Source organism: Nematolebias whitei, chromosome 5, assembly GCF_014905685.2.
Source record: "Nematolebias whitei isolate Nwh7 chromosome 5, NemWhi1, whole genome shotgun sequence".
In the NCBI taxonomy this organism is placed as follows: Eukaryota; Metazoa; Chordata; class Actinopteri; order Cyprinodontiformes; family Rivulidae; genus Nematolebias; species Nematolebias whitei.
The window spans coordinates 39,637,623-39,660,416 of record NC_056502.1 but is presented as its reverse complement, the minus strand read 5'-3'; the positions used below and the strand labels follow the sequence as shown (position 1 = coordinate 39,660,416).

Genomic DNA, 22,794 nt, shown 5'->3' with positions numbered 1-22,794 from the left:
TAACAACTACCAACATGTTTAATTGCTCTCTGCAAACCAAAGAGTAAGAATAGAATAAAGCCGGCGTAGCTGCTGGGTGTATTTTGAGTTTTTTGGCCGTGCAAAGTGTTTTCAGCTTCTTTGTTTTCTGTCTATCTCTATTTAGTTCCTTTGTCCTCTCCTTCCTTCTTTGTACACCCTTCGTCTTAATCTGTGGAACTGTAATTTGCTTGCTTTCATGGACAAAGAGTCCAGTGTGTGTCTCTCTGCTAGCTGAGGCCAGAATAAAGCGTGTTTCTTCAGATGTATGGGATATGGAGCAGGGTATCCAGGGCAGCAGAAAGGATGTGTCTAGCCTGGCATGGGCCTTAGATTTATAGTGTAGATGTTTTTTTTCTGCATTTATGAGACAGAGAAGAAACGATTTCTTTGTTTTGTTGTGCTTTTTTTCCTCACAAACACTTTCTCCACCCTGAAAGTAGCCCTCCACTGCCATCCTTTCTATGTTGTAGCTCCATCTTGCATTCTGTATCCATCCACTGGACCTGCAGTGAGTCTCATTTGGGTGAAAGGGAGTAGTAGCATTGAGGTGAAAGCAGAGAGAAGGTGTGGAGCCACTGTGGCCTTCATAGAATATGACTTTACAAAGCAGCGGGGAGAGTGGAGATCTGCTTGGAGATCGGTTCTGGCTCAGCCCAAAGAAAGGTAAGTGGATAAAACAGAAAACTGATGACAAAAGATCAAATAGATTAATCAACATGCAGCTTATACTATAAATGTGCATGAACTAGTGCAAGCAATATTTCATCACAGCAGAATAAGAAGAGTTGAATCAAAATTTCTTGAACTCATCTTGTGCAACATTGTTGAAACTTTTCAAAGTCCTGAATGGTGAAATACATCTGCATGCTGAGTCTGACTGCTGGCTGCTGTTTAGCTGAGCTGGCATGCAGCTCCTGCTTGAGAAAGAACAAGAGAGCAGAAAACTGGTTTGAATTTTCTGACTGCTGGGACTTGTTTACAGCCCAAAGTTAGTGTTCACTGGATGTGGGGAGTTTACCATGAAGATCTGATTTACATTACTTTTATGTTAAAATAGAAAAAAAAAAAAAGTTTTGTTTTGTGTGCAAGTGTCCAGAAACAACAGCATCCTTTGTTCTTATGTGTGTCTGATACAAGATTCAGAATGCTGAAATAAAATTTCTTTGCATCAGATGCAGGAAACAGTTTTTGTTACTGTTTCTGCTGACACTTCATCTACCTCCTCATGTGTGGGCTGCTGTCCAAGGGTGAGGGCAAAGGAGCGTTGCATGACTGAGTACATGGCAGCTTGGTAGAGAGACTCGGTGAGAAAGAACGGGACTTGGCAAACTTTAAATGCTCCAGTTTGTTTTAGTGTTGGGAGTCATTACCTGTGACTTAATTTCTTTCCACTCTGGAAAAGGGAGAAATCTGTGATTCATGATGCGTGGGGTTGAGAGCATAAGCAAGGACGGTCCTTTTCTTTTACATCCAGCTCAGTTTATACAGATCTGAGGGAATAGATTGATAATGTGTAGTATTGGTCTCCCAATGCTGAGGCGTTCTGATACCTAATGTTTAAAGTTTTCGTGATGATCAGTTTTCTAGACTGGAATTGAACAGGGGATGAAAGTAAACAAAGAAACCAAAAGTTAAATTTTATTTTATTTTTTTATTTTTTAACCTTTATTTATACAGGTAGTCTTACTGAGTTGTGAGGACTCATTTTCAAGAGACCTGTTTTTGGGAGCAAATGAGGGTGGAGGCAGGTGTGGGCGCTTCACCTTTTCCACTCACATTTTGATGTTGTCAGTCCAGGGAGTCGAACCAGTGACCTTCCGATCACAGGCCCACCTTCTCTAACCTCTGCGCCACCATTTCTCCCAAATGAAAGAATTTATTTTTATTTTAAAATTCAATGGCATATCAAAAAAAAATAAAACCAGCCTAATTTTTATACTCACTTTAGCTTTATGCTTTATTACTTATATTTTTTTTCTTTCACAAATAAAAATAAAACACACAGAGGCCTGCATAGTGTATTGTTTTAATTTTTATAAAATTGTTTAAAAAAATCTATACATTTTTCCTTCTTAACATGAATTTGATCTTTCCTTTCATCTTAAAATATAAAAATATCAATACATATTAACAATCAGATTTAGAATGAGATATTTTTTAGTTTTATAATGTCACCCCTATTGAGCAGAAAAGCCTCCTCCAACAAACTTGAAGTGGGCCATGGGCCACCAGTTGATTATCAGGTATAGCAGGTTTTACAACGCTCTAAGTGGGTAGGAGGGGCTGTTAAAATAATTATTTCAATATGCTGACCGAGCTTGGTTTCTGTCATAACAAAGTCCATATAAAGCTGTTAACAACTTTAGTCGGTTGCTGGTTGGGTTTCAGAGTGTCAGGGGGCACAGCTGTCCTGTCCATGGAGCCTCACCATAACCAGAAAAGGAACAACCTCCTAAATTAGAAAAGCCTCATCGTTTGGTCACATGTTGCAGGCTGATTAGTCACAACTACAAAAGTTAAAATCGTGACCTTTACAACTTTGGACATCTGTTGTTGCATGTGCACTAAAAGCTTTAAAGAACAGTTGTATGGTTACATTGACAACACATGGAATCATGATGAAAGAGAACCTCATTCCAGAGCTGAGGAAAGATACAAATAATAATAATTCTGTCATGTTCTCATCATCAAAGAAGAATCCGTCCAGAGGACCTGACTCAACCTTGTTAGAGTTATCTACCTTATTATTTTGATTATTATTATTTTGAAAATTATTATGATTGAAATAATTGTTTGAAAAAAGGGGCAGATATAATAAGATTTTTTCTTCTTTCTGCTGCCTTTCATTTTAAATCTTTTTTATCTTTTTTTATATTGTTATGGAATTGTTTTGTACTTTTTTAAAATGAATAAACTTTATACCATACCATACCTGGATTATTGGACATCTGTCATGTTTAGTTTGAACTTGGAACAAGTCAAGACCACAAGAAGCCAACTGTGCTAAAGGTTCTTTGATTGTATTTAGAGGACCAATTCTGATGCTCAGCCTCTTCTCTTTTATTGGATATGGTAATAGATCAGTGGCATTTTGTCTCAGCTATAATATATAAAAAAGTTTTTGTGGTGTAGTGAAAAGTGTATTGTGTCTGCAGATTTTATTTGGATAGATGAAAAGGTTCTGCTGACCTTTGCATTTACAGGAAGAGACAGGAGTGGTCTGTATCTGATATCAAGAATGAGAGCACGTGTGTAACACCAACAACGCCCCGAGTGGTGGGTCTTTACATCAGGCCAGTCTGGGCCAGTTTCCAGCTACCAACCGCCATCAGCTGGTGGTGACAAGTCTATTCTGGGACTTGGGGAGATCTGAAACAGCAGAAGCAGACTCCTAACCAGGAAATAGCTCAGATACAAGGTCTCTGTTATCTATTTTAGTCAACTTTACTTCTTATTGCTTATAGTTTGGGGTTTGTGCAGTTTCTGTTAATAACTGAAACCAAATTACACTGGATTAGCATTATCCATATGACAGTTAGACTATTCAATTCAATTCAATTCAATTCAATTTATTTATATAGCGCCAAGTCACAACAGAAGTCATCTCAGGGCACTGCAGGGCATCTCAGGGCTAATAACCCATAACATAATAAAACAAGTGTAATGAATGAATTGTGGAGTTTTAACTGTAATTACAGTTTTATTTTCCAGCACCTAAAGAAAATGTAAAATTTGTACACCCAAGTCCCAAAGCAAAAACTAAATCTCTGTATGGTGACTGCTAGACAACTGATGCATGCTTTTATTTTGTAGTGAAGGCTGACGTACCGAAGTGCTTCAGTATCTTGAATAAAAATGTATTCAGTGTTGTGTTGATGCTGGTATAAAAATATATATTGAGCATGTGGGAAAATGAATAGTCACATAAGCCTGATTATTAGTTAATTATCACCCACAGCCACATGTTAGACAATAATATATTTGCCTATGCTTAGATGTGTTAGCATTTTTTTTTTAATAAACCAATTTCTAAAAGTTGTAATAAAACTCTAAGAAAGTAATAAATTAAAATGTGTGGTTACCAGAGCTAATTAAGCATAAAAAACACACAAAAATTGCTTTAAATCTTACACTATTACAAGCATGTAGCTAAAATTGGTGTGCCAGTAGGTGAGAGTCATTTCAAACCAAAGGGTTGAGCAAAGTATTTGCTTAAAACTTTGACATCAACTGTGGAAGTCAACTCTGTTTTTTAGTCAAGTATCTCATGAACAGCTTGACAAATTTTAATGACATTTTCAGTCATTTGTCTTTGGATGTACAGTGGTGCTTGAAAGTTTGTGAACATTTTTTTATATATATATTTCTGCATAAATGTGAACTAAACCATCATCAGATTTTCACACAAGACCTAAAAGTAGATAAAGAGAACCCAGTTAAACAAACGAGACAACATATTACACTTGGTCATTTATTTATTGAGAAAAATGATCCAATATTACATATTTGTGAGTGGTAAAAGTTTGTGAACCTTTGCTTTTACTATCTGGTGTGACACCCCAACATGTAATATTGGATCATTTTCCTCAATAATAAATGACTTAAGTGTAATATTTTTGTCTCATTTGTTTAATTGGGTTCTCTTTATCTACTTTTAGGACTTGTGTGAAAATCTGATGATGTTTTAGGTCGTATTTATGCAGAAATATAGACAATTATAAATAATTCACAAACTTTCAAGCACCACTGTATGTGCCAAATGTTAATGGGTTGAGCAAAGCCTTTGCTTAACACTTTGGCATTGACTGTGGGAGTCAACTCTGTTTATTTTTAAGTCAAATATCTCATGAACAACTTGACAAATTTTTATGAAGTTTTCTGTAAATTTTCTTTAGATGTACCATTACATCTATACCTGAATCACTTGGAGTCTGATCAGTTCAAGATGGCCATTGCAACTTAGCAACCTTAGCCAAGATAAAATCTCTAACTTGTCAGTTTTAAAGATATTTAACCTATAGTTTGATGTGGCAAAGACCCTAGCAATCTTATATTGTGAGGCGTGAGAGGGCAATCTGCATACGCCAGTCTGCAAGTTTACAGAACACCTCAACTTTATAGCTTGAATCCCACACCCTGTTCTTTGAATTGAGGAAGCTCCTCAGATGAGAAGTGAAATGTCTTCAGCTACAGAATAGAAGTCCAGTTGTTTTTGTCTTTAATCTTTTTTGGATTTACCATGTCAGAGTCAGAGTCAGAGTTTCTTTATTGTCATTCGCACCTCATGTGGTACATGTGGTGGAGCGAAATTATGTACACAGGGTCCCAGTTACATCCAACAATAAAATGTATAAGAAAAACAGTAATAACATCTAAGATATGAACTAAGAAAAACATCAACTAAATATACACTAAGCACTCATAACATAAAACATTGAACATCAGCACAAACATGAACATGAGTCTGTGAGCAGATGTGCACGCATGAACACATCAACATTGAAACAGATCAGCAGCAACACGAAACAGATCAGCAGCAACATGATATGGTTTTTCACAGTGATTATTCTGGTTAGAGATTCATGAGTCTAACAGCCTCAGGGTAGAAGCTGTTCCTCAGTCTAGTGGTTCTACATTTAATGTCCTGGATGACTGAGGATCTTCACCAGCATTCATACAGTGTGAAAAGACAGAGAGATGGTCTGCATTTGTTTATATGGAATGAATGAAATTAATTAATGGGGCACACTTTTTAAATAATATATATTTTAAACTTTAGATTATGGATAAAACATAAAGTATTTTCAAGTAAACAGGTGAAAGTCCATGTCATTGGTGTAAAAGTCAAAGTCAAGTCATAAGTCTCTGAACAATTTTTTGAGTCAAGTCTAAAATCATAATAAAATGACTTGAGTCTGACTCGAGTCCAAGTCATGTGACTTGAGTCCACACTACTGGAATGGTGCAACCTTTTTCACCTTGGTGAATGTGTTGGATGTCAGTTAAAATTGTCTAGTTCCAAACAAAAAAGAAAACAAAAAAGGTTGAATAATAATAATTTGTAACTATATTTCCATGATTGAAATCCTCATTAGTAATTTGCACATAATGTGACCAGCAGTCTTTATCATCGTCAGCCAAACTGCCACATGTCAATGATTAAGTACTTGTTTCATAATGCAGAATGCCTTTTGTTTCGAATGAATCAACATTCCTACTTGAGCCTCGAGTCTCAGCCTTCTGCACTGTTTGACATGAATGACGGCCGGGCTTCATCAAACGTGCTGTCGGTGGAGTATTTATGCAAATAGCCAAGGGCATCAACTCAACGTCTAACAAAGGAAACTGTCAACCTAAATGTTTAACAGGAATGCAGTTTAAGACAACATTACTTAATGTTTTAGCTATGGCTCTGACTAAATCTGAAGCCATGGTTTGCTTTTGTTTGTATAATAAAGCTGTACAAAGCTTTTAAATTGAATGAAAGTCAAAGAACGTTTGCCATATGCTAACACTTTACAACAATGGACCGTTTGTTAAAAAAATAGGGTTTTGGTAAATGAGAGTTAGTGCAGCTGTCTGTTGCTTCTCCATCGTTGGTTGAAAAGCGGACATGTGTGTCTCTCTCAGACTTGTCTCATTTCAGTTGACTGTTACCATAGCAAACAAAAGCAAAACACAGTTTATACGTGCAATGGTGTGGTTTCAAACTGCAGCAGAAGGAACACAGTAATCCTTTACCACTCATTCACTGCCACTATAATTTTGTACGTAGATCCCTGTTTGAGTGTAAATGTGTACTCTGGTCCGTGAACACGTGCTCTTCGGCTTTAACCAGCAGTTGTCAGTTTTCTTTACAGTCCTCCTGACAGCGAGGGGACCCTTTCTCTGACAGTGAGAGACGAACAGGAGACAGATGGACAGAAGAGAAAAACGATCCAGGGAAAGACATCGGATATCATGTTCCAGGGAGAGCAGAAAAGCAGAGCTATAATGCACAGTACTTTATATAGTTGTGAAAAACAGATTCCTGGTTCCGAAGCAGAGACTAATGTTAGCCGTCTGAAGCAGCAGCACAACTTTAGCACCGTTTACAGCTGGTTGCATCACTTTAGTAAGCTGCATGGAGTCGTAGAGTATGTCACCTTCTTTTCTTGACCCTAAAATGATGCATGTATTAATAGAAGCAAAGTAAATGTTAGCTTTGTGAGAGCGAATAATAACTGTCATTTCATATCCGCTCTATGTAAAGCATTACTTAATGTGTTCACCTGTTTTGTAGTAGGTTTAATCAAGTTTAAACTCCAAAAACGATGACTCTTTTTGTGATACTTGACCTGGAAATGTATCAAACAGGACTCCTTTCACTCTTGCTTGTACATACAGTTAGTCACCCCAGGTGTGGACAGAAGCATACCAACTGTTCACTTCATTTTCTCCTCACCCATATGTGTGTAGAACATTAACTGGATTGTTGTTGGACACATAAGGTGTGTGCCAGCCGGCTGTACAGTAGTGAGCGTTTGGTGGTGTGTATTGAATTAAGGGGCGTGTACTTTCTCGGGTGTGTTGGTGTCACTGTAAAAGTCAGAGCAACAGAACATGTGCTTGTGCACGCTCGTTTGACTTTGCTCTGTTTCTATTTTCATCAGATTATTACACAAACTTTTTTTTTCTTTTTCTTCCTGCTTTACTGTCTTTGGTGATATTTTTTTTCCGTCTTTTAAATTTTTTTCCCGAAGAATAAGAGACAGGGAGGTGGAGCCGGACTGAGAAGTGTGCCACACTCCCTCCCTCCCTCTTTCATACACGCTGCCTGTACTTCCATTCTGTCATTGCCATCTCGGCAGAACAGACTGCTCATTCCCTGCTACACTAAATGTAGAAGGGACACAGCACACATCTGACCTTTGTGAGAAGAGTTTCGTTTTCTCCACAACTAAAGGATCAACAAGAACACAAGGAAGAGACAGTAAGGAAAAGAAAACTTTGCTCTTTAGATTTTTTTTTTTTTTATTGTCATTGAGAATCATTTTAAAACTTGATTTGTTGGATTCCTTCACATCATACGACAAGACTTTCATTTAACTTAGTTTTGAGTTATCTATTTTTTATTTTGTCTTGATAAAGTTTACTTACTTGAGCCACAATGGTTGCTGGCATGCTGATGCCCATGCGGGACCTTAAAGCCATCTATGAAGTCCTGTTTCGAGATGGTGTTATGGTGGCCAAGAAAGACAAAAGGCCCCAAACAAAGCACCCTGAGGTACAAAGTGTGAGCAACCTGCAAGTAATCCGTGCAATGGGCTCTCTTAAATCCAGGGGTTATGTGAAGGAAACTTTTGCTTGGAGACATTTTTACTGGTACTTGACCAATGATGGTATTGTTTACCTGCGTGACTACCTCCACCTGCCCACCGAGATTATTCCAGCCCCACTGCAGAGGATCAGGAGGCCAGCTGCCAGTCTACCTGCACATCGCACTGCTCAGGTCCAATCTGTACAAGGCCCAACGTCTTACGTTCCCAAACCAGGACGCAGGGATGAAGCAGAGAGCCAGGAAGCACTGGCTGAGCGCCAAGACTACCGCCATAAGATCATGGGCATTGGAGAACAAGAGAGATTCCCCGATAGGACCTCCAGATTCAGGGGTCGTCCACCGAGTGATGAACTAATGAGGCCAAAACCAATGCTGGAGGTTCAAGAACAGCATCAACCTCTTTACAAGAGGGGTACTAACTTCAACCGTGAATTAATGTCCACTGAGGAGAAAGTAGTAAAAAAGGTCACTCTTCAGGAGCCAAATATAAAACCTGAAAGACCAGGTGCATTAAAAGAGAGAAGAGTGATGGAGGCTGAAAAGAAAAAGGCACCACGTTTTGTTCCTGTACAGTCAGAGGCTGAGAAACACGATGGATCCCAGACTGCTCTGATCTCCTCTGCAGCAGCCTTACTAATACCTGCGGCTGCTGTTGGTGTGGCTGCAGGTGCTGCCACATCAAAGATTACAAGCAGATCATCTGCTGACACAAATAAACAGATAAAGAACAAAGACATGCCCAAGATTGCTGGTGAAAACGTTTCCTTTAAGGTTAGTGAAGAGATTACGACCAGTTTACCTAAGACAGAGCGTTCATATGTAGAAGTGAAAGAAGAAGAAACTAAAGTTACAGAGATCAGTATCTCAGGTAAAATGGCTAAAAAAATTCCTAAACCAAAACCTGTTCCTACAGTGGAGTCTGCTCAGGAATCCTCCAAAGACTTTACCAGCCCTGTCACCACAGCTGATGGTAAACCTGCTGATGTCAAAGATGGGAAGCTGAAGAAAGAAAAGCCTCATGAGGTTCCAGTTAAACTCACTGAGAAGAAGACACAAGTCCAAGTGAAATTTAAAACTGACAGTGATATTAAAGACAAAAATGACACAGTAAATAAGAAGAGCACCGAATTCAAACTCGAGAGCAGCACCAGTGACCCAGTGGATTATGCGAATGCGCTGCAAAGCAGCTCCATTGTTAAAGTGAATCAAAAACCAGTTCATGCTGAAATCATTGCACCAAACCTGACTGGAAAGCCCGAAACTGATGAGGTTTCTTTCATAAAGAAAACAGCAAGTGCGCTCTCAACACCTGAGGTTAAATATGATACTGTAACTGTCTCAGCATCTCAGGGCAAGCCTGAAAATCCACAACCTGTGACAGAGAAACTTACAGGAGTCAAAATCATCACAGAACAGGAAGACATTAGTGTAAAGGAAATTTCACATGCCCAAAAAGATGAAAGTGTGCCACCAGGAGATGTTCCTGCTGTAAAACAGGAGCAAGAAACCATTCATTCATCTCTGTCAGCTCAAAGTGCTGTTATCACAGAGGCAGCTGATGACAATAAACAAGTCACTGAAGCAACATCCAAATCAAAGAGAAAGAAAAAGAAGTCCTCAAATGACAAATCCAAGAGTGCTAATACTGAAGAATTGCCTCAGTCAAAGATGGAGAAAGAAAAAAACTCTCAGGGCACCTCTTTGGTGGGAGTGACTGAAAATACCACCCCACCTACACCAGTTATTAAATCAGAGCCTTTAACTGTGTCTTCCTCCATGAAGACACCAGGGGGAAACAAGGCTGGAGCTAAAGTAGATGATAACAGGGAACATAAAAAAGAAATACCCAAACAAGCTGATGGGATGCTGAAAGAGGAGCCACTTAAAAAAACTCAATCTGCATCAGCAGAAGCATCACCTCCATCAGGTGAGACACCTGCAGCCTCCACTGAGCATGTGCAAAGAAAGAGGACTGATAGCAATACCACACAGGAGTCTGTATCTCCCAAAGGTAAACTAAAGGCTATTCCTGACGTGGAACCAGTGAAATCGGAGGAGGTGACTGTGAGAAAGGAAACAATGATGCAGAAAACAAGTCAAACTGAGCTCATGCAACTTGAAGAGAAACCCCCAAATACAGAATCTCAAAAATCAACTGAGTCTAAAAAAGTAGAAAGTGTGGAAAAAGCTACAGAGGAACCCTCAAAGGGAAAGAAAAAAGGAAAAGGTAAAAGAAAGGCTAAGCAGTCACCAGAATCAGAAACTATAAACATGAAACCTGCCACAGAAAGACTGCCATCCTCTGACATGGCACTGCCCAAGGATGCAGGTAAAGATAGCCCTGTTCTGGCCTCTGCACTGACAGACGCTAAAGCTCCTTCAAAGATGACTTCTGAAAGAATTTGCAGCGAGGAAGTCAGTCAGGCAGCAGCTGTGCTCTCTGAGGCCCCAACAGACAAAGGAGAGGAGGAGCTAGCAGCGCTCTCTGCAGAAAAAAACAAGCGGGAGGTTCCAAAACCAGAAACCTCTTCCAATGTGAGGAAAGTACCCATAGATTTAACGTCAGCAGCACCAGCAGAGGCAGCTGCGGCACAGGCCAGCCCTCTTGTCAAGCAAGAGGAGCCTCCCAGAGTTGCACAACATTCGGCCAGTCAGGCAGCAGAGCGCAGCACACAGGAAAGGCTCTCTGTTTGTGAGGCCTCAAAGCACCAGGAAGACAAGAAGAGGGACTTGAAAGAGGACACACCCTCTGCTACTGCCACACCTGTAGCCCAGCCTGACCAGCCTCACCTGGGGGACACCTGCGAGTCCACTAAGCCTGACACAAACGAGGCCACCATGAGGAAGAAAATAGTGGTGGTGGAGGAGATAGTTGAAGTAAAGCAGGTCCTCAGTCCTCAGGCAGCCGGTGAGCAGCCTGCCCCTCCACCTGTCCAGACTCAGGTAGAGGAGGATGAGCTGGACCTGGATGTTCTGCAGGAAATCGCTTTAGAGCGAGCTCTCTTGGCAGGGGCAGCGGGGCTCAAGGTGCAAGGAGCCTCACCTGAGACTGGATGGGACCACTCGCTGGAGGAGCCAGAGGAGAAGATGTGGCCCAACTTCATTGAAGGTTTGTTTGAAAATTACTGACCTACTTCCTGTCTTGTCCTGATCCCTGCATGCACGTGATGCAGTTGCTCTTTCATTTTGATTCCCACCTTCCTTTGAACTATGGGAGGTCTCAGGTAGTTTAATGACAGCTCTACTATCATTGCTTTACACCACTGTGAACTTGTTTTTTTGTTTTGTTTTTCAAACCGTAACATTCCCGTTCTGTACATGTCTTTGACGTTTCTCCAAAGTGTTATTTAGGATGATTTAAAGTGCCAGAGTTGCACATTACAGAGGCTTTGGTTCAGGATGTGGAGACGGTCTCTCTTTAGGAATCGCTTCAATATGAGAAGTGACTATTGACATGTGGCTGTGATTTAGTCATGAGGCTGTTGAAATAGATGAAACCTTATTTGCGCTGTTGTAATCTTGACAAAGATTTCAAACACAAAATGTGCCTTCGTTTCCACTGGACTAAAGTTAATGGTTCGATTTCAAAACAGAGAGAATTAAACTAACATGGAGTCTGTTGTGTTTCCTGCTTTTCAGAACAGTTATTTTCCATTTTGAATCTGATCACATTGCTTAAAGTTCCTCTTTCTGGGTGGAGAATCTATTTGTTTTGGCCGAGAGTTATAAGCTCTGCCTAGAAGAGTAATCTCTGGAGATATCTCTGAGATATCGCTCATTTGCTCAAGTGATTATGCACACATCAGTCCAACAAGGTGGGGCTGTTTGCAGACATTCAGCCTTGCTGGTTCTCTGCAGAGGCAGTTGTGCAGCCCAGTCAAACTGGGAGGAAGGTGTGGCACTTTTGGGAGTTTTGCTTCAGTATTGCTGTGTTCTTGGCTCTGGTTAACATTCTGCGGTTGTTTTTCTTCTTCTCTCAGCCTGGTATTTATTAGAGATAAGTGTTCTGCCTGCATGACATTATGCAATGATAAGTAAAGGATATAGAAGGCAGTGTGATAACGCTTTTAAAATAATATCTACCTTCACTGGAATAGAGAAGTGAAAGTTGCAGCAAACCCAGAGTCGGATGCCACAGTGTTGTTGGTTTAGCCAAAGATAAATGAGCGTTCATATTTTAGATTATATGTAATAACTATGAATGTTTTAAAGTGGAAAAAGTTACTTTCACAACAATTTGAATCATTTTGCAGCTCTGAGTGTATGTGATGAGCTGCATGGGTGTTGCCTGTTGTGGGTGTAAGCTGCAGCAGCCTGAGTCAGGAAGTTGAGTTGTTCGCAGCTTCATGGGTGTGTTTGTTAGGATCCACACGTGACGGCAGGTCTGGTTTCTATTACCAGTCTGGCTTCTTCATCCTGTGTTACTCATTGTGAAAATAATCTTCATTTTGCAGCGAGAAGGAAACACTTTAACTTGCAAACACAAAATAACCTTATTAATCAAACACATCTTTTATTTCTAACTAAATATTAGCAGGTTTAAAAACATCTTTATTGAACTGATAACACATATATGATTCATGTTATCAGACTGGAGTTCTGTCAAATGTTTGCATGCAGACGCTGTAGTGCTGCTGTAGTGCCATCTGCTGTCCATGAACCATTTTCATGTTTCACTTTGGCCAAATGCTTCAACTTCAGTCACAATTACTGTGTATTAAAATGTATAAATGGTATGTTGCAAAAATGCAATGTGTGCTTCTCAACGTCTTTCCTCACATTTGATGCTTGGTGTTAGATAAGTTTGTGCTTTCTGAGATTTTTTTTTTTTGTGGTTATTCTCCAAGTGTTAGTTAATTAAGTGGCTGTCAACAGACTTAATTTTAATTTGGTACGTCTTTGTTCCAGTTTCGTTTTGAGTTCTTGTGTATTTGTAAAATGAACTGGAAGAAGAAAATGATTTTATTAAATATGTGGCGTGCCTCATCAAATGTTTCGTTAAAAATGTTACACCATGTTGCATTTCAAAGAAATCTTTTGACTTTGCATGTGGCACTTTTGTATTTCCCTGCAGACAGAAAGAAAAAAATCAGTTTAAATATAAGGTTTAAAGTTTTGGAATGACCGGCCTTGCTCGAAGGGGCGGTTAACCTTTGCCCACACATGGCACCAGAGGCAATTAAACAAAATCACATCCCAGACATGCCTCTGAGCTCCTCCATGCTCTCCTCTATGAAGCTGTGCCCGCTGCAAACAGGGTGTGATTGAAATGAGCAGCTCCAGTGTGCTGCAGCTCTGCGCCTTTCATTATGGAGGGCTGTCATTTTAATGTGACTCACTCTGGCCATTCTTAAATCACGGAGCTAGAAGTCAGAGTCTGACCTTTTTTTAACAAAAGAGATGAGAAATGAGGAACAAAATGAAAGTCTTAACTCATTCTGTTCATAAGTTGTGATTTATCAAACTAAATAAATCTCCTGCTGTTCTTCCTGCTTCTGGCCAGCACTAATGTTTTGCCATAAACAAACTGAGGTGACCTTAGCTGCGGTGCTGTATCCTTTACTGCTGACTGGTTGGGAAATCACTTCTTGTATTTTATTATGAGTCAGAACATAGCAGTCTACATTTCAGAAACTGGGGCATATAAGCAAACCAAGTGAACACTTTGACAGACAGTGAAATATACTACAGTATCGCTGGAAACAGAATAAAACTGAAGTATAAGTATACATGCAACATGCTATAGAGCAGGCCCCCAAAACAGAAGAACTGGTAACATATGGAGAATAATAAAGGTTTGGTCTAAATAGTTCTGCTATTAGTCATTTCCCAAGATACATATTGAAGAGGCTGACTAACATAAAAGTTCAGTGTGAAGAAAAACTGAAGGGCGGCTGATAATTTTCCTGAACTTCATCAAACACAGTCGACAATGGGCTTTCCTGTCTGTATTTTCTTTAAGCACATCGTTCTCCAACTGTGGTACAAGTACCACCGATGGTACTCAGGATTTAACTAGTGAAGAAATAAATGAAAATGCACAGAAGCAAAACAAGGGAGGAGATTGTCATCATCATATGTTCCCATACAATGGTGAAATTAGTTCTTTGCATTTAACCCATCACACCTGAGATACATCCAGGTGGAGCAGTGGGCAGCTATGTGAACGACCGGGGAGCAATTAGGGATTAGGTGTATTGCTCAAGGACACTCTGACATGTGGGAATGGCTGGGAGTCGAACCATGACTTTCTGGTCCCACGTCAGCTGCCCTACCTGTACCCCATCTCGGCCCCCAGAGGACTGGACGTCTTTGGTTTTAGTAGTTCTGAGAAGAAATTCTGATAACTATTTATGTTAAATGAGCAATCAGAAACATAAAAATATAAATTAATAATGGTTGCAGCAAATACCAGTCTGGACTTCAAATGAAACTTTAAATAAAACTGAGATAAATGTTGTTTTGAGAATCCCTGTGTGAACGATGATTAACTGGTGTGACAGTGGTTACCTCATCACCACATATCACATGTTGTTAACATATAACATGCTAACAACAAAAGTTACAAAACAGCAAGGACATTTGTTGATCTCAACTTTTAAAAGGAAGAGCCAGGACCATAATGCTGTCTCCAGTAATTAATGCTTAGAACCATCAGATCTTTAACCAGGACACCAAATGGTTCCCACTGAATCAGTCCAATGACCAGAACTATTTCAACTCAGGACAGGAAAGGCACAGGCTGGCACATGTTAGTCAGGATCATATCCCATTAGTTGAGCTCAAGAGTGAAAATATAATGTTTTTTAAATGATCAAGTTTATTAAGTGATCAAGATATCACCTGGTTCATTGTTAAACAGGTTTTTATGTTTGTTGTTGTACAAAGTACTGATTTGTATTGCCTGTCATACTGATGGTAAAGTTTTAATATTTTCTGAGGTGGTTCTTGTTCTTAATGGTTTAAGATATTTTAAGTGGGACATTGTCTGACGTCTGATTGTGTATTTGGGAGGAGCGGGGTGTAAGGTTTGATTACTTCGATGCATCCTCAAACATTTGTCCATATGTGTGCCCCAACATGAATGAGCATGCGCGTGAAGTTGTTTTCATTTTGTGGGTGTGAGGAACATGCGTGCCATCATCTCCAGTCCCCTGTCATATGGATGCCTTTCATCGCAGGATTTCCATTTTTAGCAGTATTGTTTCACTCAAAGAGAAGCCCTTCCTAGTCCTCACATGAAGAAAACAGCGTGGAAGTATTTTTAGCAAATGGAGCAAATTGTCAACGCTACAATTGTCAAAGCATTATGTCTAATAGAAGTCTCTATACTTAGAGAATGTTTAGCGTTGGTGTAATCCCAAAGCAGCAGGTGATGAACTTCAGGGGCCATGCTGTCAAAGTATCTGTCTCCAAACCCCGTATGAGGCTGCTTTGATAGAGTAAACATCCCATCTGTGTTCGTTCTCCATTTTTTTTTTAACATTTATGGTTGTTGCTGTTCTTGTTTATCGTTCCTGCCAAAGCTTGTTCCAGTAATGATGCTGAAAGTATCAAATTTAACTTGTCGCTTCTGCATCCAGGAATCATGTTCGTAAACAAACACTAACACATTGACAGGAAAAATGGCCCCAGAACAAGTGGTAAAAGCAGCATCATGTCAATAATACGTCACATAAAATAATTAAGGCCACTCTTTAATATGCCAAAGAGAGCTGAGCTGTAATGTGAGGTTTCTCTGGCTGAGATCTGGTGTCAGATCTGACCTGCTGTCGTCATCTTCAAAGCAATGAGCTGAGAGGTACAGAGGGAGGGGTGGTCTATCTGTGTTGGGGGTGGGGGTGGGGGGGGGGGCAGTCTATGGCAGAGTGCTGCCAGATTCCTGCCATCAGTTTCTAACTGTGTCTCTGTGATCTGGTTCTATTGGATATTTATAGCCTGTCAGCTCCAACCCTCCTCCTCTTCGTCAGCTGCCCACCCCTCTCAGCTCTCGTTGCCCCTCGTCCTGCCCCTTATCCCAGGCTCAACGTGTCATCCCTCCTCCCCTGACTATGGGGGAGCAGGTTGATGGATCCAAGCAGCAGGCACAGCCTGTCAAAATCTGAGGCAAGGGGGTGGCAAGACGGTTCAGAGCAAACAAACAGCAGCCTCGCCAGTCTGCCTCATTCCCACTCAACCAGCTCGACTTCCTCACCTTCATCCTCCTCTCCTCCCACACTGTCCAGTAGATGAAGATCATACCTGGTAGGTCACCAGAGTTGGGTTGTGTCTGTGTGAGTTTAATCATGCTTGTCTTTGTCAAACGCACAGTGTGAAGACTTGTTGTGATTTCAGTTTGTGTGCACTCGCATCAACAACACATTTATTAAAACACAACCTTCAGCTGCAGCAGCACAGGCGACTTTTAAAATGTAGCTCAGTTATGCTGGGCGGCTGTGGCTGAGTGGTTAGAGCAGTCGTCCTCCAATGCGAGAGTTGGGGGTTTGGATCCACCAGCAGTCACATGCTGAAGTGTCCCTGGGCAAGACATTGAACCCCTCATCGCCACTGATGTGTGTCCCATCGGTGTATGAATGTGATGAAGCTCTGATTAGTCTCTTTAGAATGATTTGTTCAATTATCTTTGTAGAGATGTAGAGTGCTGTATGAACGGGTAAATGAGGCACAGATTGTTGTGTAAAGAGCTTTGAGTATCTTGATAAGATAGAACGGCGCTCTATAAGTACAGTCCATTTACCATTTATGAGTGTGGTGGGTCTGTTTTTTGGTTTTTATTTTATTTATCTTTTGTCGGCATGTCAAGAAGAAGTTAAAGGTGTTCAATTCCCCTTTTCTTCTTCTCATACTCGTCAACAGAGAGCACTGATCTGTGGTTTCTGTGATTATTCGTTTTTCAGACTCACGTTGTGTGTGTGACACAGGAAGACAACCGTACATGTCTCTGTGTCAGCTTGTTGTGATTGTGGTCTCATCCAGCATCGCCCGAAGTTCAGTCTCTTATTAACGTTGAAACAATGAATACAAAATATATTTGACCGTTTTTACCTATTTGATCTGTGGCATATTTAGTTTTGTAATATTATATTGAAGAAATGATACACACTTATTATTGTTTACAGAAGTGTTTAATATTTTTGCTCCAAATTAATGGAAGTGTGAGAATATTCTTTGTGTTTGTTTTACGAGGCGTGATCAGCGTCTGACTTATGAATCAAGAACGCAGGTAGCATGGCCCTCCAAGGTGATGACAAAAGTTCCTGGAATTACAAAGAGTGAATCACACATGTGCATCAGATAAAAGCAGAAATAGTTTGTTTTAACCTGTTAAACAGAGACGCTAACTTCAGCTTGACTTAAACTAAAAAAGAGGACCGGGGCGTTATTCTAGGAACTGGAAAAGGTCACATTCATAAAACAATCCACATTAATAAAAGCTTTTGGAACGTATAGACTGTTATTAAGAATAAAACAGCAGTTTTGTACTAAGGAAAATATTATAAAATATGAAACCTTTGTAGTAAAAAAACCCAAAAACAAGTTTATCTTAATTATTTTTGCGAACGATTTAACTATTTTGGATAAGAGGCCATTGTACAATAACAATTAGGATGAGAATGACTAGAACCAGGGTTAGTCATTTCTTTCCACGTCTCCAAACCCTGAACTTAAAGGTTTGGAGTCTTCTCCTCCCGTTCTGTTATATGATCAGCATGAACTGTGTATTCCATTGTGTTCCCCAGTCTAAAAACAATTTCTAGAAAAGAACACTAGTTATATATTCATGCTAAGAATCACGCGATTTGCTTTTATGCCCTGTTGTAGACGAGCTTCCTTTTAGTTAATCATAAGGGTTAGCCATGTCCCCGGTGAAGCACCAAGAACTCAATGCAATTTTTCTAGAGGAAGTAAACATAGTAACAAGGTTTCTTGCATCCCATCCACCAATCCTTCTATCTGTTGATGTCCTGCAACTCTGGTGCAGGCCGTGTCTTCTAGCCACTGGATTTAACTAGTCTTTTGGTTCCTCATCCTTCAATGGTTTGCCTTTTGAATGCAGGTTCACCTGTTGCCAGAGTCACACTCTAGTCGGAACCTGGTTTTCTACCAAACAAGTCTACGTGTGTCGCTGGCAGGTCTCGATGTCCTGCTTTGAATAGTGGACAAGGTTTGACAACAAGCTACATGTGGAGTTTGATGCGAGATGCAGTGTGCTGGTGACTCAATGTCCAGACACAGTTTAACTCAATCCTTAGTGCGGCGCAATGGTCTTGCTCTAGTCTAGACTTTGCCTGGGAATACCTGCAAAACCATATGTGCTAATGCTATGTGAATTTAAACAACTGCCTGCAGTACGTGGCAGACTGCAGTAACGAAGGAGGAATAAACACTCTAGTAAAAATCACTGCGCAGGCGTTATTGTCCTCTTGTAGACAGTTAAGGTTTGAGTCGGCAGGGGACAACTAATACTGTGAACGTGCAGCCATGAGCCTCACAGCATGCCAACATCATGAAGCCTAGTTAACTTGGTTTAAGGCGGTTGATGGTAAAGGACCTGATTTGCACATTTTATCCAAAGATCACTTCTGATTTGCTTTGCGAGCAAATAGAAAGCTGACTAATGAAAACTCTGAACACACCTGTCTATGAACTCAACATTTTTCTTTTATATCTCAGCTACAAAGTAGAAAGTTGTTACTGCAAACATTATGTGTACTTTTGTAGAAAGAAAAAAATAATGGGAGCTTAATATCAAGACAAATCTCATCATTCAGTAAAAAAAAACTGCTGTAGAGAATGCAGGAATGCCTTTACTCAGCCTATGCTGTCCCACCCCCCTCTCCCACCCCCCACCACCTGTCACGACAGCCTGGCGTTGCATCTTCTGCTCTTCCCAACTTATTGTTGACTTTATCACAAAAAATGTGCCTACTAGCCTTTTGACTTTTAGCTGATGGGACAAAAACCGCCTGAGATGAGGAGGACAGCCATGCCTCATTCTTCAACGCCTCTTCAACTGAGATCCATGGGGAATAAGAAAGATGGCATTATGTGCTAACTGACTGGTTAATTCATCTTTTATTCTGTTTTATTATAACTAGTTAAATGAACATTTAAACATGGATGAAACTAATTTAGCACAACAAATGCATAGATTAAGATTTGTTGCCCCTTAAAGAGTTTTGTCAAGTCCTTACCTATAACTATTACGGGTATATTTTTGATAATATGTGTCATATTTTGCATTGTTAACTAGAAAATATGTAAAACTTGTGTGAGTAAAACAGTCTCGCATCAGAGCAAATCACACGAGAGCTCATCTAGCTGGACTCTACGATGTTGTTTTTCATCTTATCCAAGCAAAGCGAACAGTATTTTGTTCATATTATCTCTGAGCATGTTGAGTTGTACTCATTTTAATCTTTGTGTTGGTGAGCAGAGGTCACCTCATGTGAGCTAGCAGCTTCCTGTGAGTCATGTTTACCCTCAGCTTAAGTCACATGCAGCTTTGAAAGCTCACCGACCGCTGATCCAGCTCCAAGTGCCCGTTTCTGTCACAGTGCTGCCGACACACTGAAGGGTTTGCTCATGTGCAGCTGGTGAAGAATTAGCTCTCATTATCCTCAGACAGGGAGACTTTTTGACTTGGCTGGTTTTTCTGTCTCTTATGCCCCGGGTCAAGATGGTCTGATATGCATCAGCGCGTTTTGATGAAGTAGTCTTGATTTCACAGGGAAGTTTTTGTTTTCCACTAATTCATTTCTTGCGGAGTCTGTCCCAAATTTGTCTAGTTGTGTTTGCTTGCACATCAAAGTTTAGCCTCTTATTTGTGAGGACTTTTGCAGAAGACATTGTCTCTATTGACTCAGTCTCCTACAGCTGTCACTCCCTTGACAAGCTCCTAACCTTTGAACTGACAAAAGCTTTTATTTAGTGGCAACTCTTTGGTTACTTTGCTTTTGACGTGGATTAAGCAGTTTGTGTTCACAGCACCCTGACAGATGGTCCACTCACATACTGAATAATCCAGGTGCTTTTTGTTGGGCTTGGCTTGCACAGTTGTTGTAGCTGGGACTCCAGTTTGGGTCATTTTATCTGGGCAGAGCTCATGATCCATTGTTGCTTTCTTGAAAAGAGCAGAGATAAAAAATCTTTGGAAAGTACTGGTATTATCTAAGATAGCTTTGAAAAGAAAGCAACTGTGGATGAAAGACATCTGGGCTGGACTTGGGGGAGGGAAATACTTATTTTGTTCTATTGTTTTCTGAAATGCTGCACAAAAATACCAATCCAATATTGTTTGATAGCCAATGGCTTCACGATGAGCTCTCTCTGACATTCTGCTAATGTTTTACTGTCTGAAATGAGGAGGAATTAAAGCAGCTGCTGTCCCTGTTGGTCTGGGCTCTTCAGTCTGCGACAGTCATGGGGCTTTCTGGACTTAGCTGTCCCTTCACGGGCTTCTAATCTGCACAATGACTGCTCTGCCCTCTATGCACTCACTCCTGGGATGTCATTATTACAGCAGTGTGGACGCACCACACCAATGGGACCTATTACTATCGGATGTATAGAGGTGGACAAAGGGTGAAAACATTCCCCTGTGTCCATTTTGGAGTGATGTCAGCTGAAAGGTCAAGAGGAAGGGGCTTATGGGTGAAACTTTAAATACTCACACACGCTGTGCATTCCTGTGCGTTTGTGTCGGCCTGTTTAATAAAGTGCCCCGATCAGCATCTCAGCCTGACCTCCAGGAGCCCAGCAGCACACGCTGGTGCAGGTCCTTCTTTCATTCAGTGTTCACGTGCTGCAGCATCGATATAACTGAGTGATGAGTGTTTTGGTGCTCGTAATGAATGGGAACATGATCAGCCTTAGAGTCAGCAAAAAATGTATTTATGCCAGTTTATCATGCAGAACATGTTAAACAGGAGGTTGTTACAGCAGAAAAATACTTTCCCTGCTGTTCTCCTGAACAGAAAGTGAGACGAGAGAACCAATCAAACAATTTTACTTAGCAGTTCCAGTTAAATGCCCTGTTTTACAAAGTCGGACCAAAGGTTTCAGTTGGTCACACACCAAGCAGAAGCTTTTCTTAAAAAAAAATAAAACAGGGTTCCTTATAGAGCTGGATGTCCCAGGATGGTTGAGTCTTGGCTCTGGCTTTTTCTTTGGCGCATAAAATGGAAAAGTCAGTTTTCCTAAAGGTTACTGTATGCGTGCGTCTGATTTTCCAGAACCCATGACTGTAAGAAAGCCTGGATGGTTTATACCATGGTGGTCACTGGTCAGGAACCAGTGGGCATTAGTCATTGCATAAACAATGAAGTTACTGTGCAGGAAGCAACACAGTTTCCATTTTCTTTGGGAATAATGATCAGTCCTGGATTAGACAGCCAGCCACATGGAGCTCTTTCAGGAGATGCTGATGGAAAACTGATTTATTTACAAACTAACTGGCTCCATGGAGACCCATCATACTCACCCCTCCCTGCTCTCTGCAGTGTCTTTGTGTTTCAAAGCATAGACAGATTTTCTATATGTATTTTGATTATTATTGTTGTTTTAGAAGGTAGATCTGATCAACTTTTACCATCACATCAACCAAAATCTTCACTTTTACTTCACGCTGACTTCGGAGAAGCATATTTGGCTTTAAACGAAATAAAATGATGCACTTTATAGCCATACTGTAGATTAGAAGTCAACATTACTCAGCTTTGTGAGTGGCTGTGGCTGAGTGGTTAGAGCAGTCGTCCTCCAATGCAAGAGTTGGGGGTTCGATTCCACCAGCAGTCACATGCTGAAGTGTCCCTGGGCAAGACACTGAACCCCTCATGGCCTCTGATGTGTGTCCCATCAGTGTATGAATGTGATAAAGCTCTGATTAGTCTTTGTACAGATCTAGTAGAGTGCTGTATGAATGGGTAAATGAGGACACAGATTATGTTGTAAAGAGTTTTGAGTATGTTGATAAGATAGAAAGGTGCTATATAAGTGCAGTCCATTTACAATTTACATTGTATTAAATATGAAGGTCAAGATCAAACTGAGCTTAAACATGAGAGAATGTCTAACCTGAGTGTGAGAAAAGCTTTTTTTTTGCAATAAAAACTTGTTGAAATGTGCATCTATCAGTAAACTTAAGACTGGCAGTCTGATTCATGCGCAATAATCATGGTAAAAAAAAAATCCAACAATGGATGGATTCTTCTTGTCTTTTTTGTGAAGTGTTGAAGGTGGTCGCCTGTAAAGTCTTTTAGATAACAGATGAAACGTTTCAAGAAGAAGAATCTGTCAAGAGGACCTGACCACTTTGTTACATTAAGACTGGTAGATACAAACGTTTTGATAATACAGTAGTCCCTAGTTTATCACGCGGGGTTTCCATTCTCAGCCCCCGCGATAAGTGAAAAACAGCGAAGTAGGGAAAGTAGTACAAGTAGTGAGTAGTA

The 22,794-nt window shown here is 40.4% G+C and overlaps 1 protein-coding gene across 4 annotated transcripts in view; it reads left to right on the top strand.

The window, feature by feature from the left end:
- The window catches only part of LOC119409553 (plectin), a 175,947-nt gene that overhangs the window by 88,498 nt on the left and 64,655 nt on the right, over positions 1-22,794 (top strand). For 3 of the 4 annotated variants that reach the window (XM_037676452.1, XM_037676457.1, XM_037676451.1), the window contains exon 1: positions 8,092-11,450. The exons of the other annotated variant lie outside the window; for it this stretch is intronic. In XM_037676452.1, coding sequence (XP_037532380.1) covers positions 8,171-11,450 — 3,280 coding nt within the window. In that variant the 5' untranslated portion in view covers positions 8,092-8,170. Of the gene's footprint in view, positions 1-8,091; positions 11,451-22,794 lie in introns of those variants that run through there. 4 annotated transcript variants of the gene reach the window in all.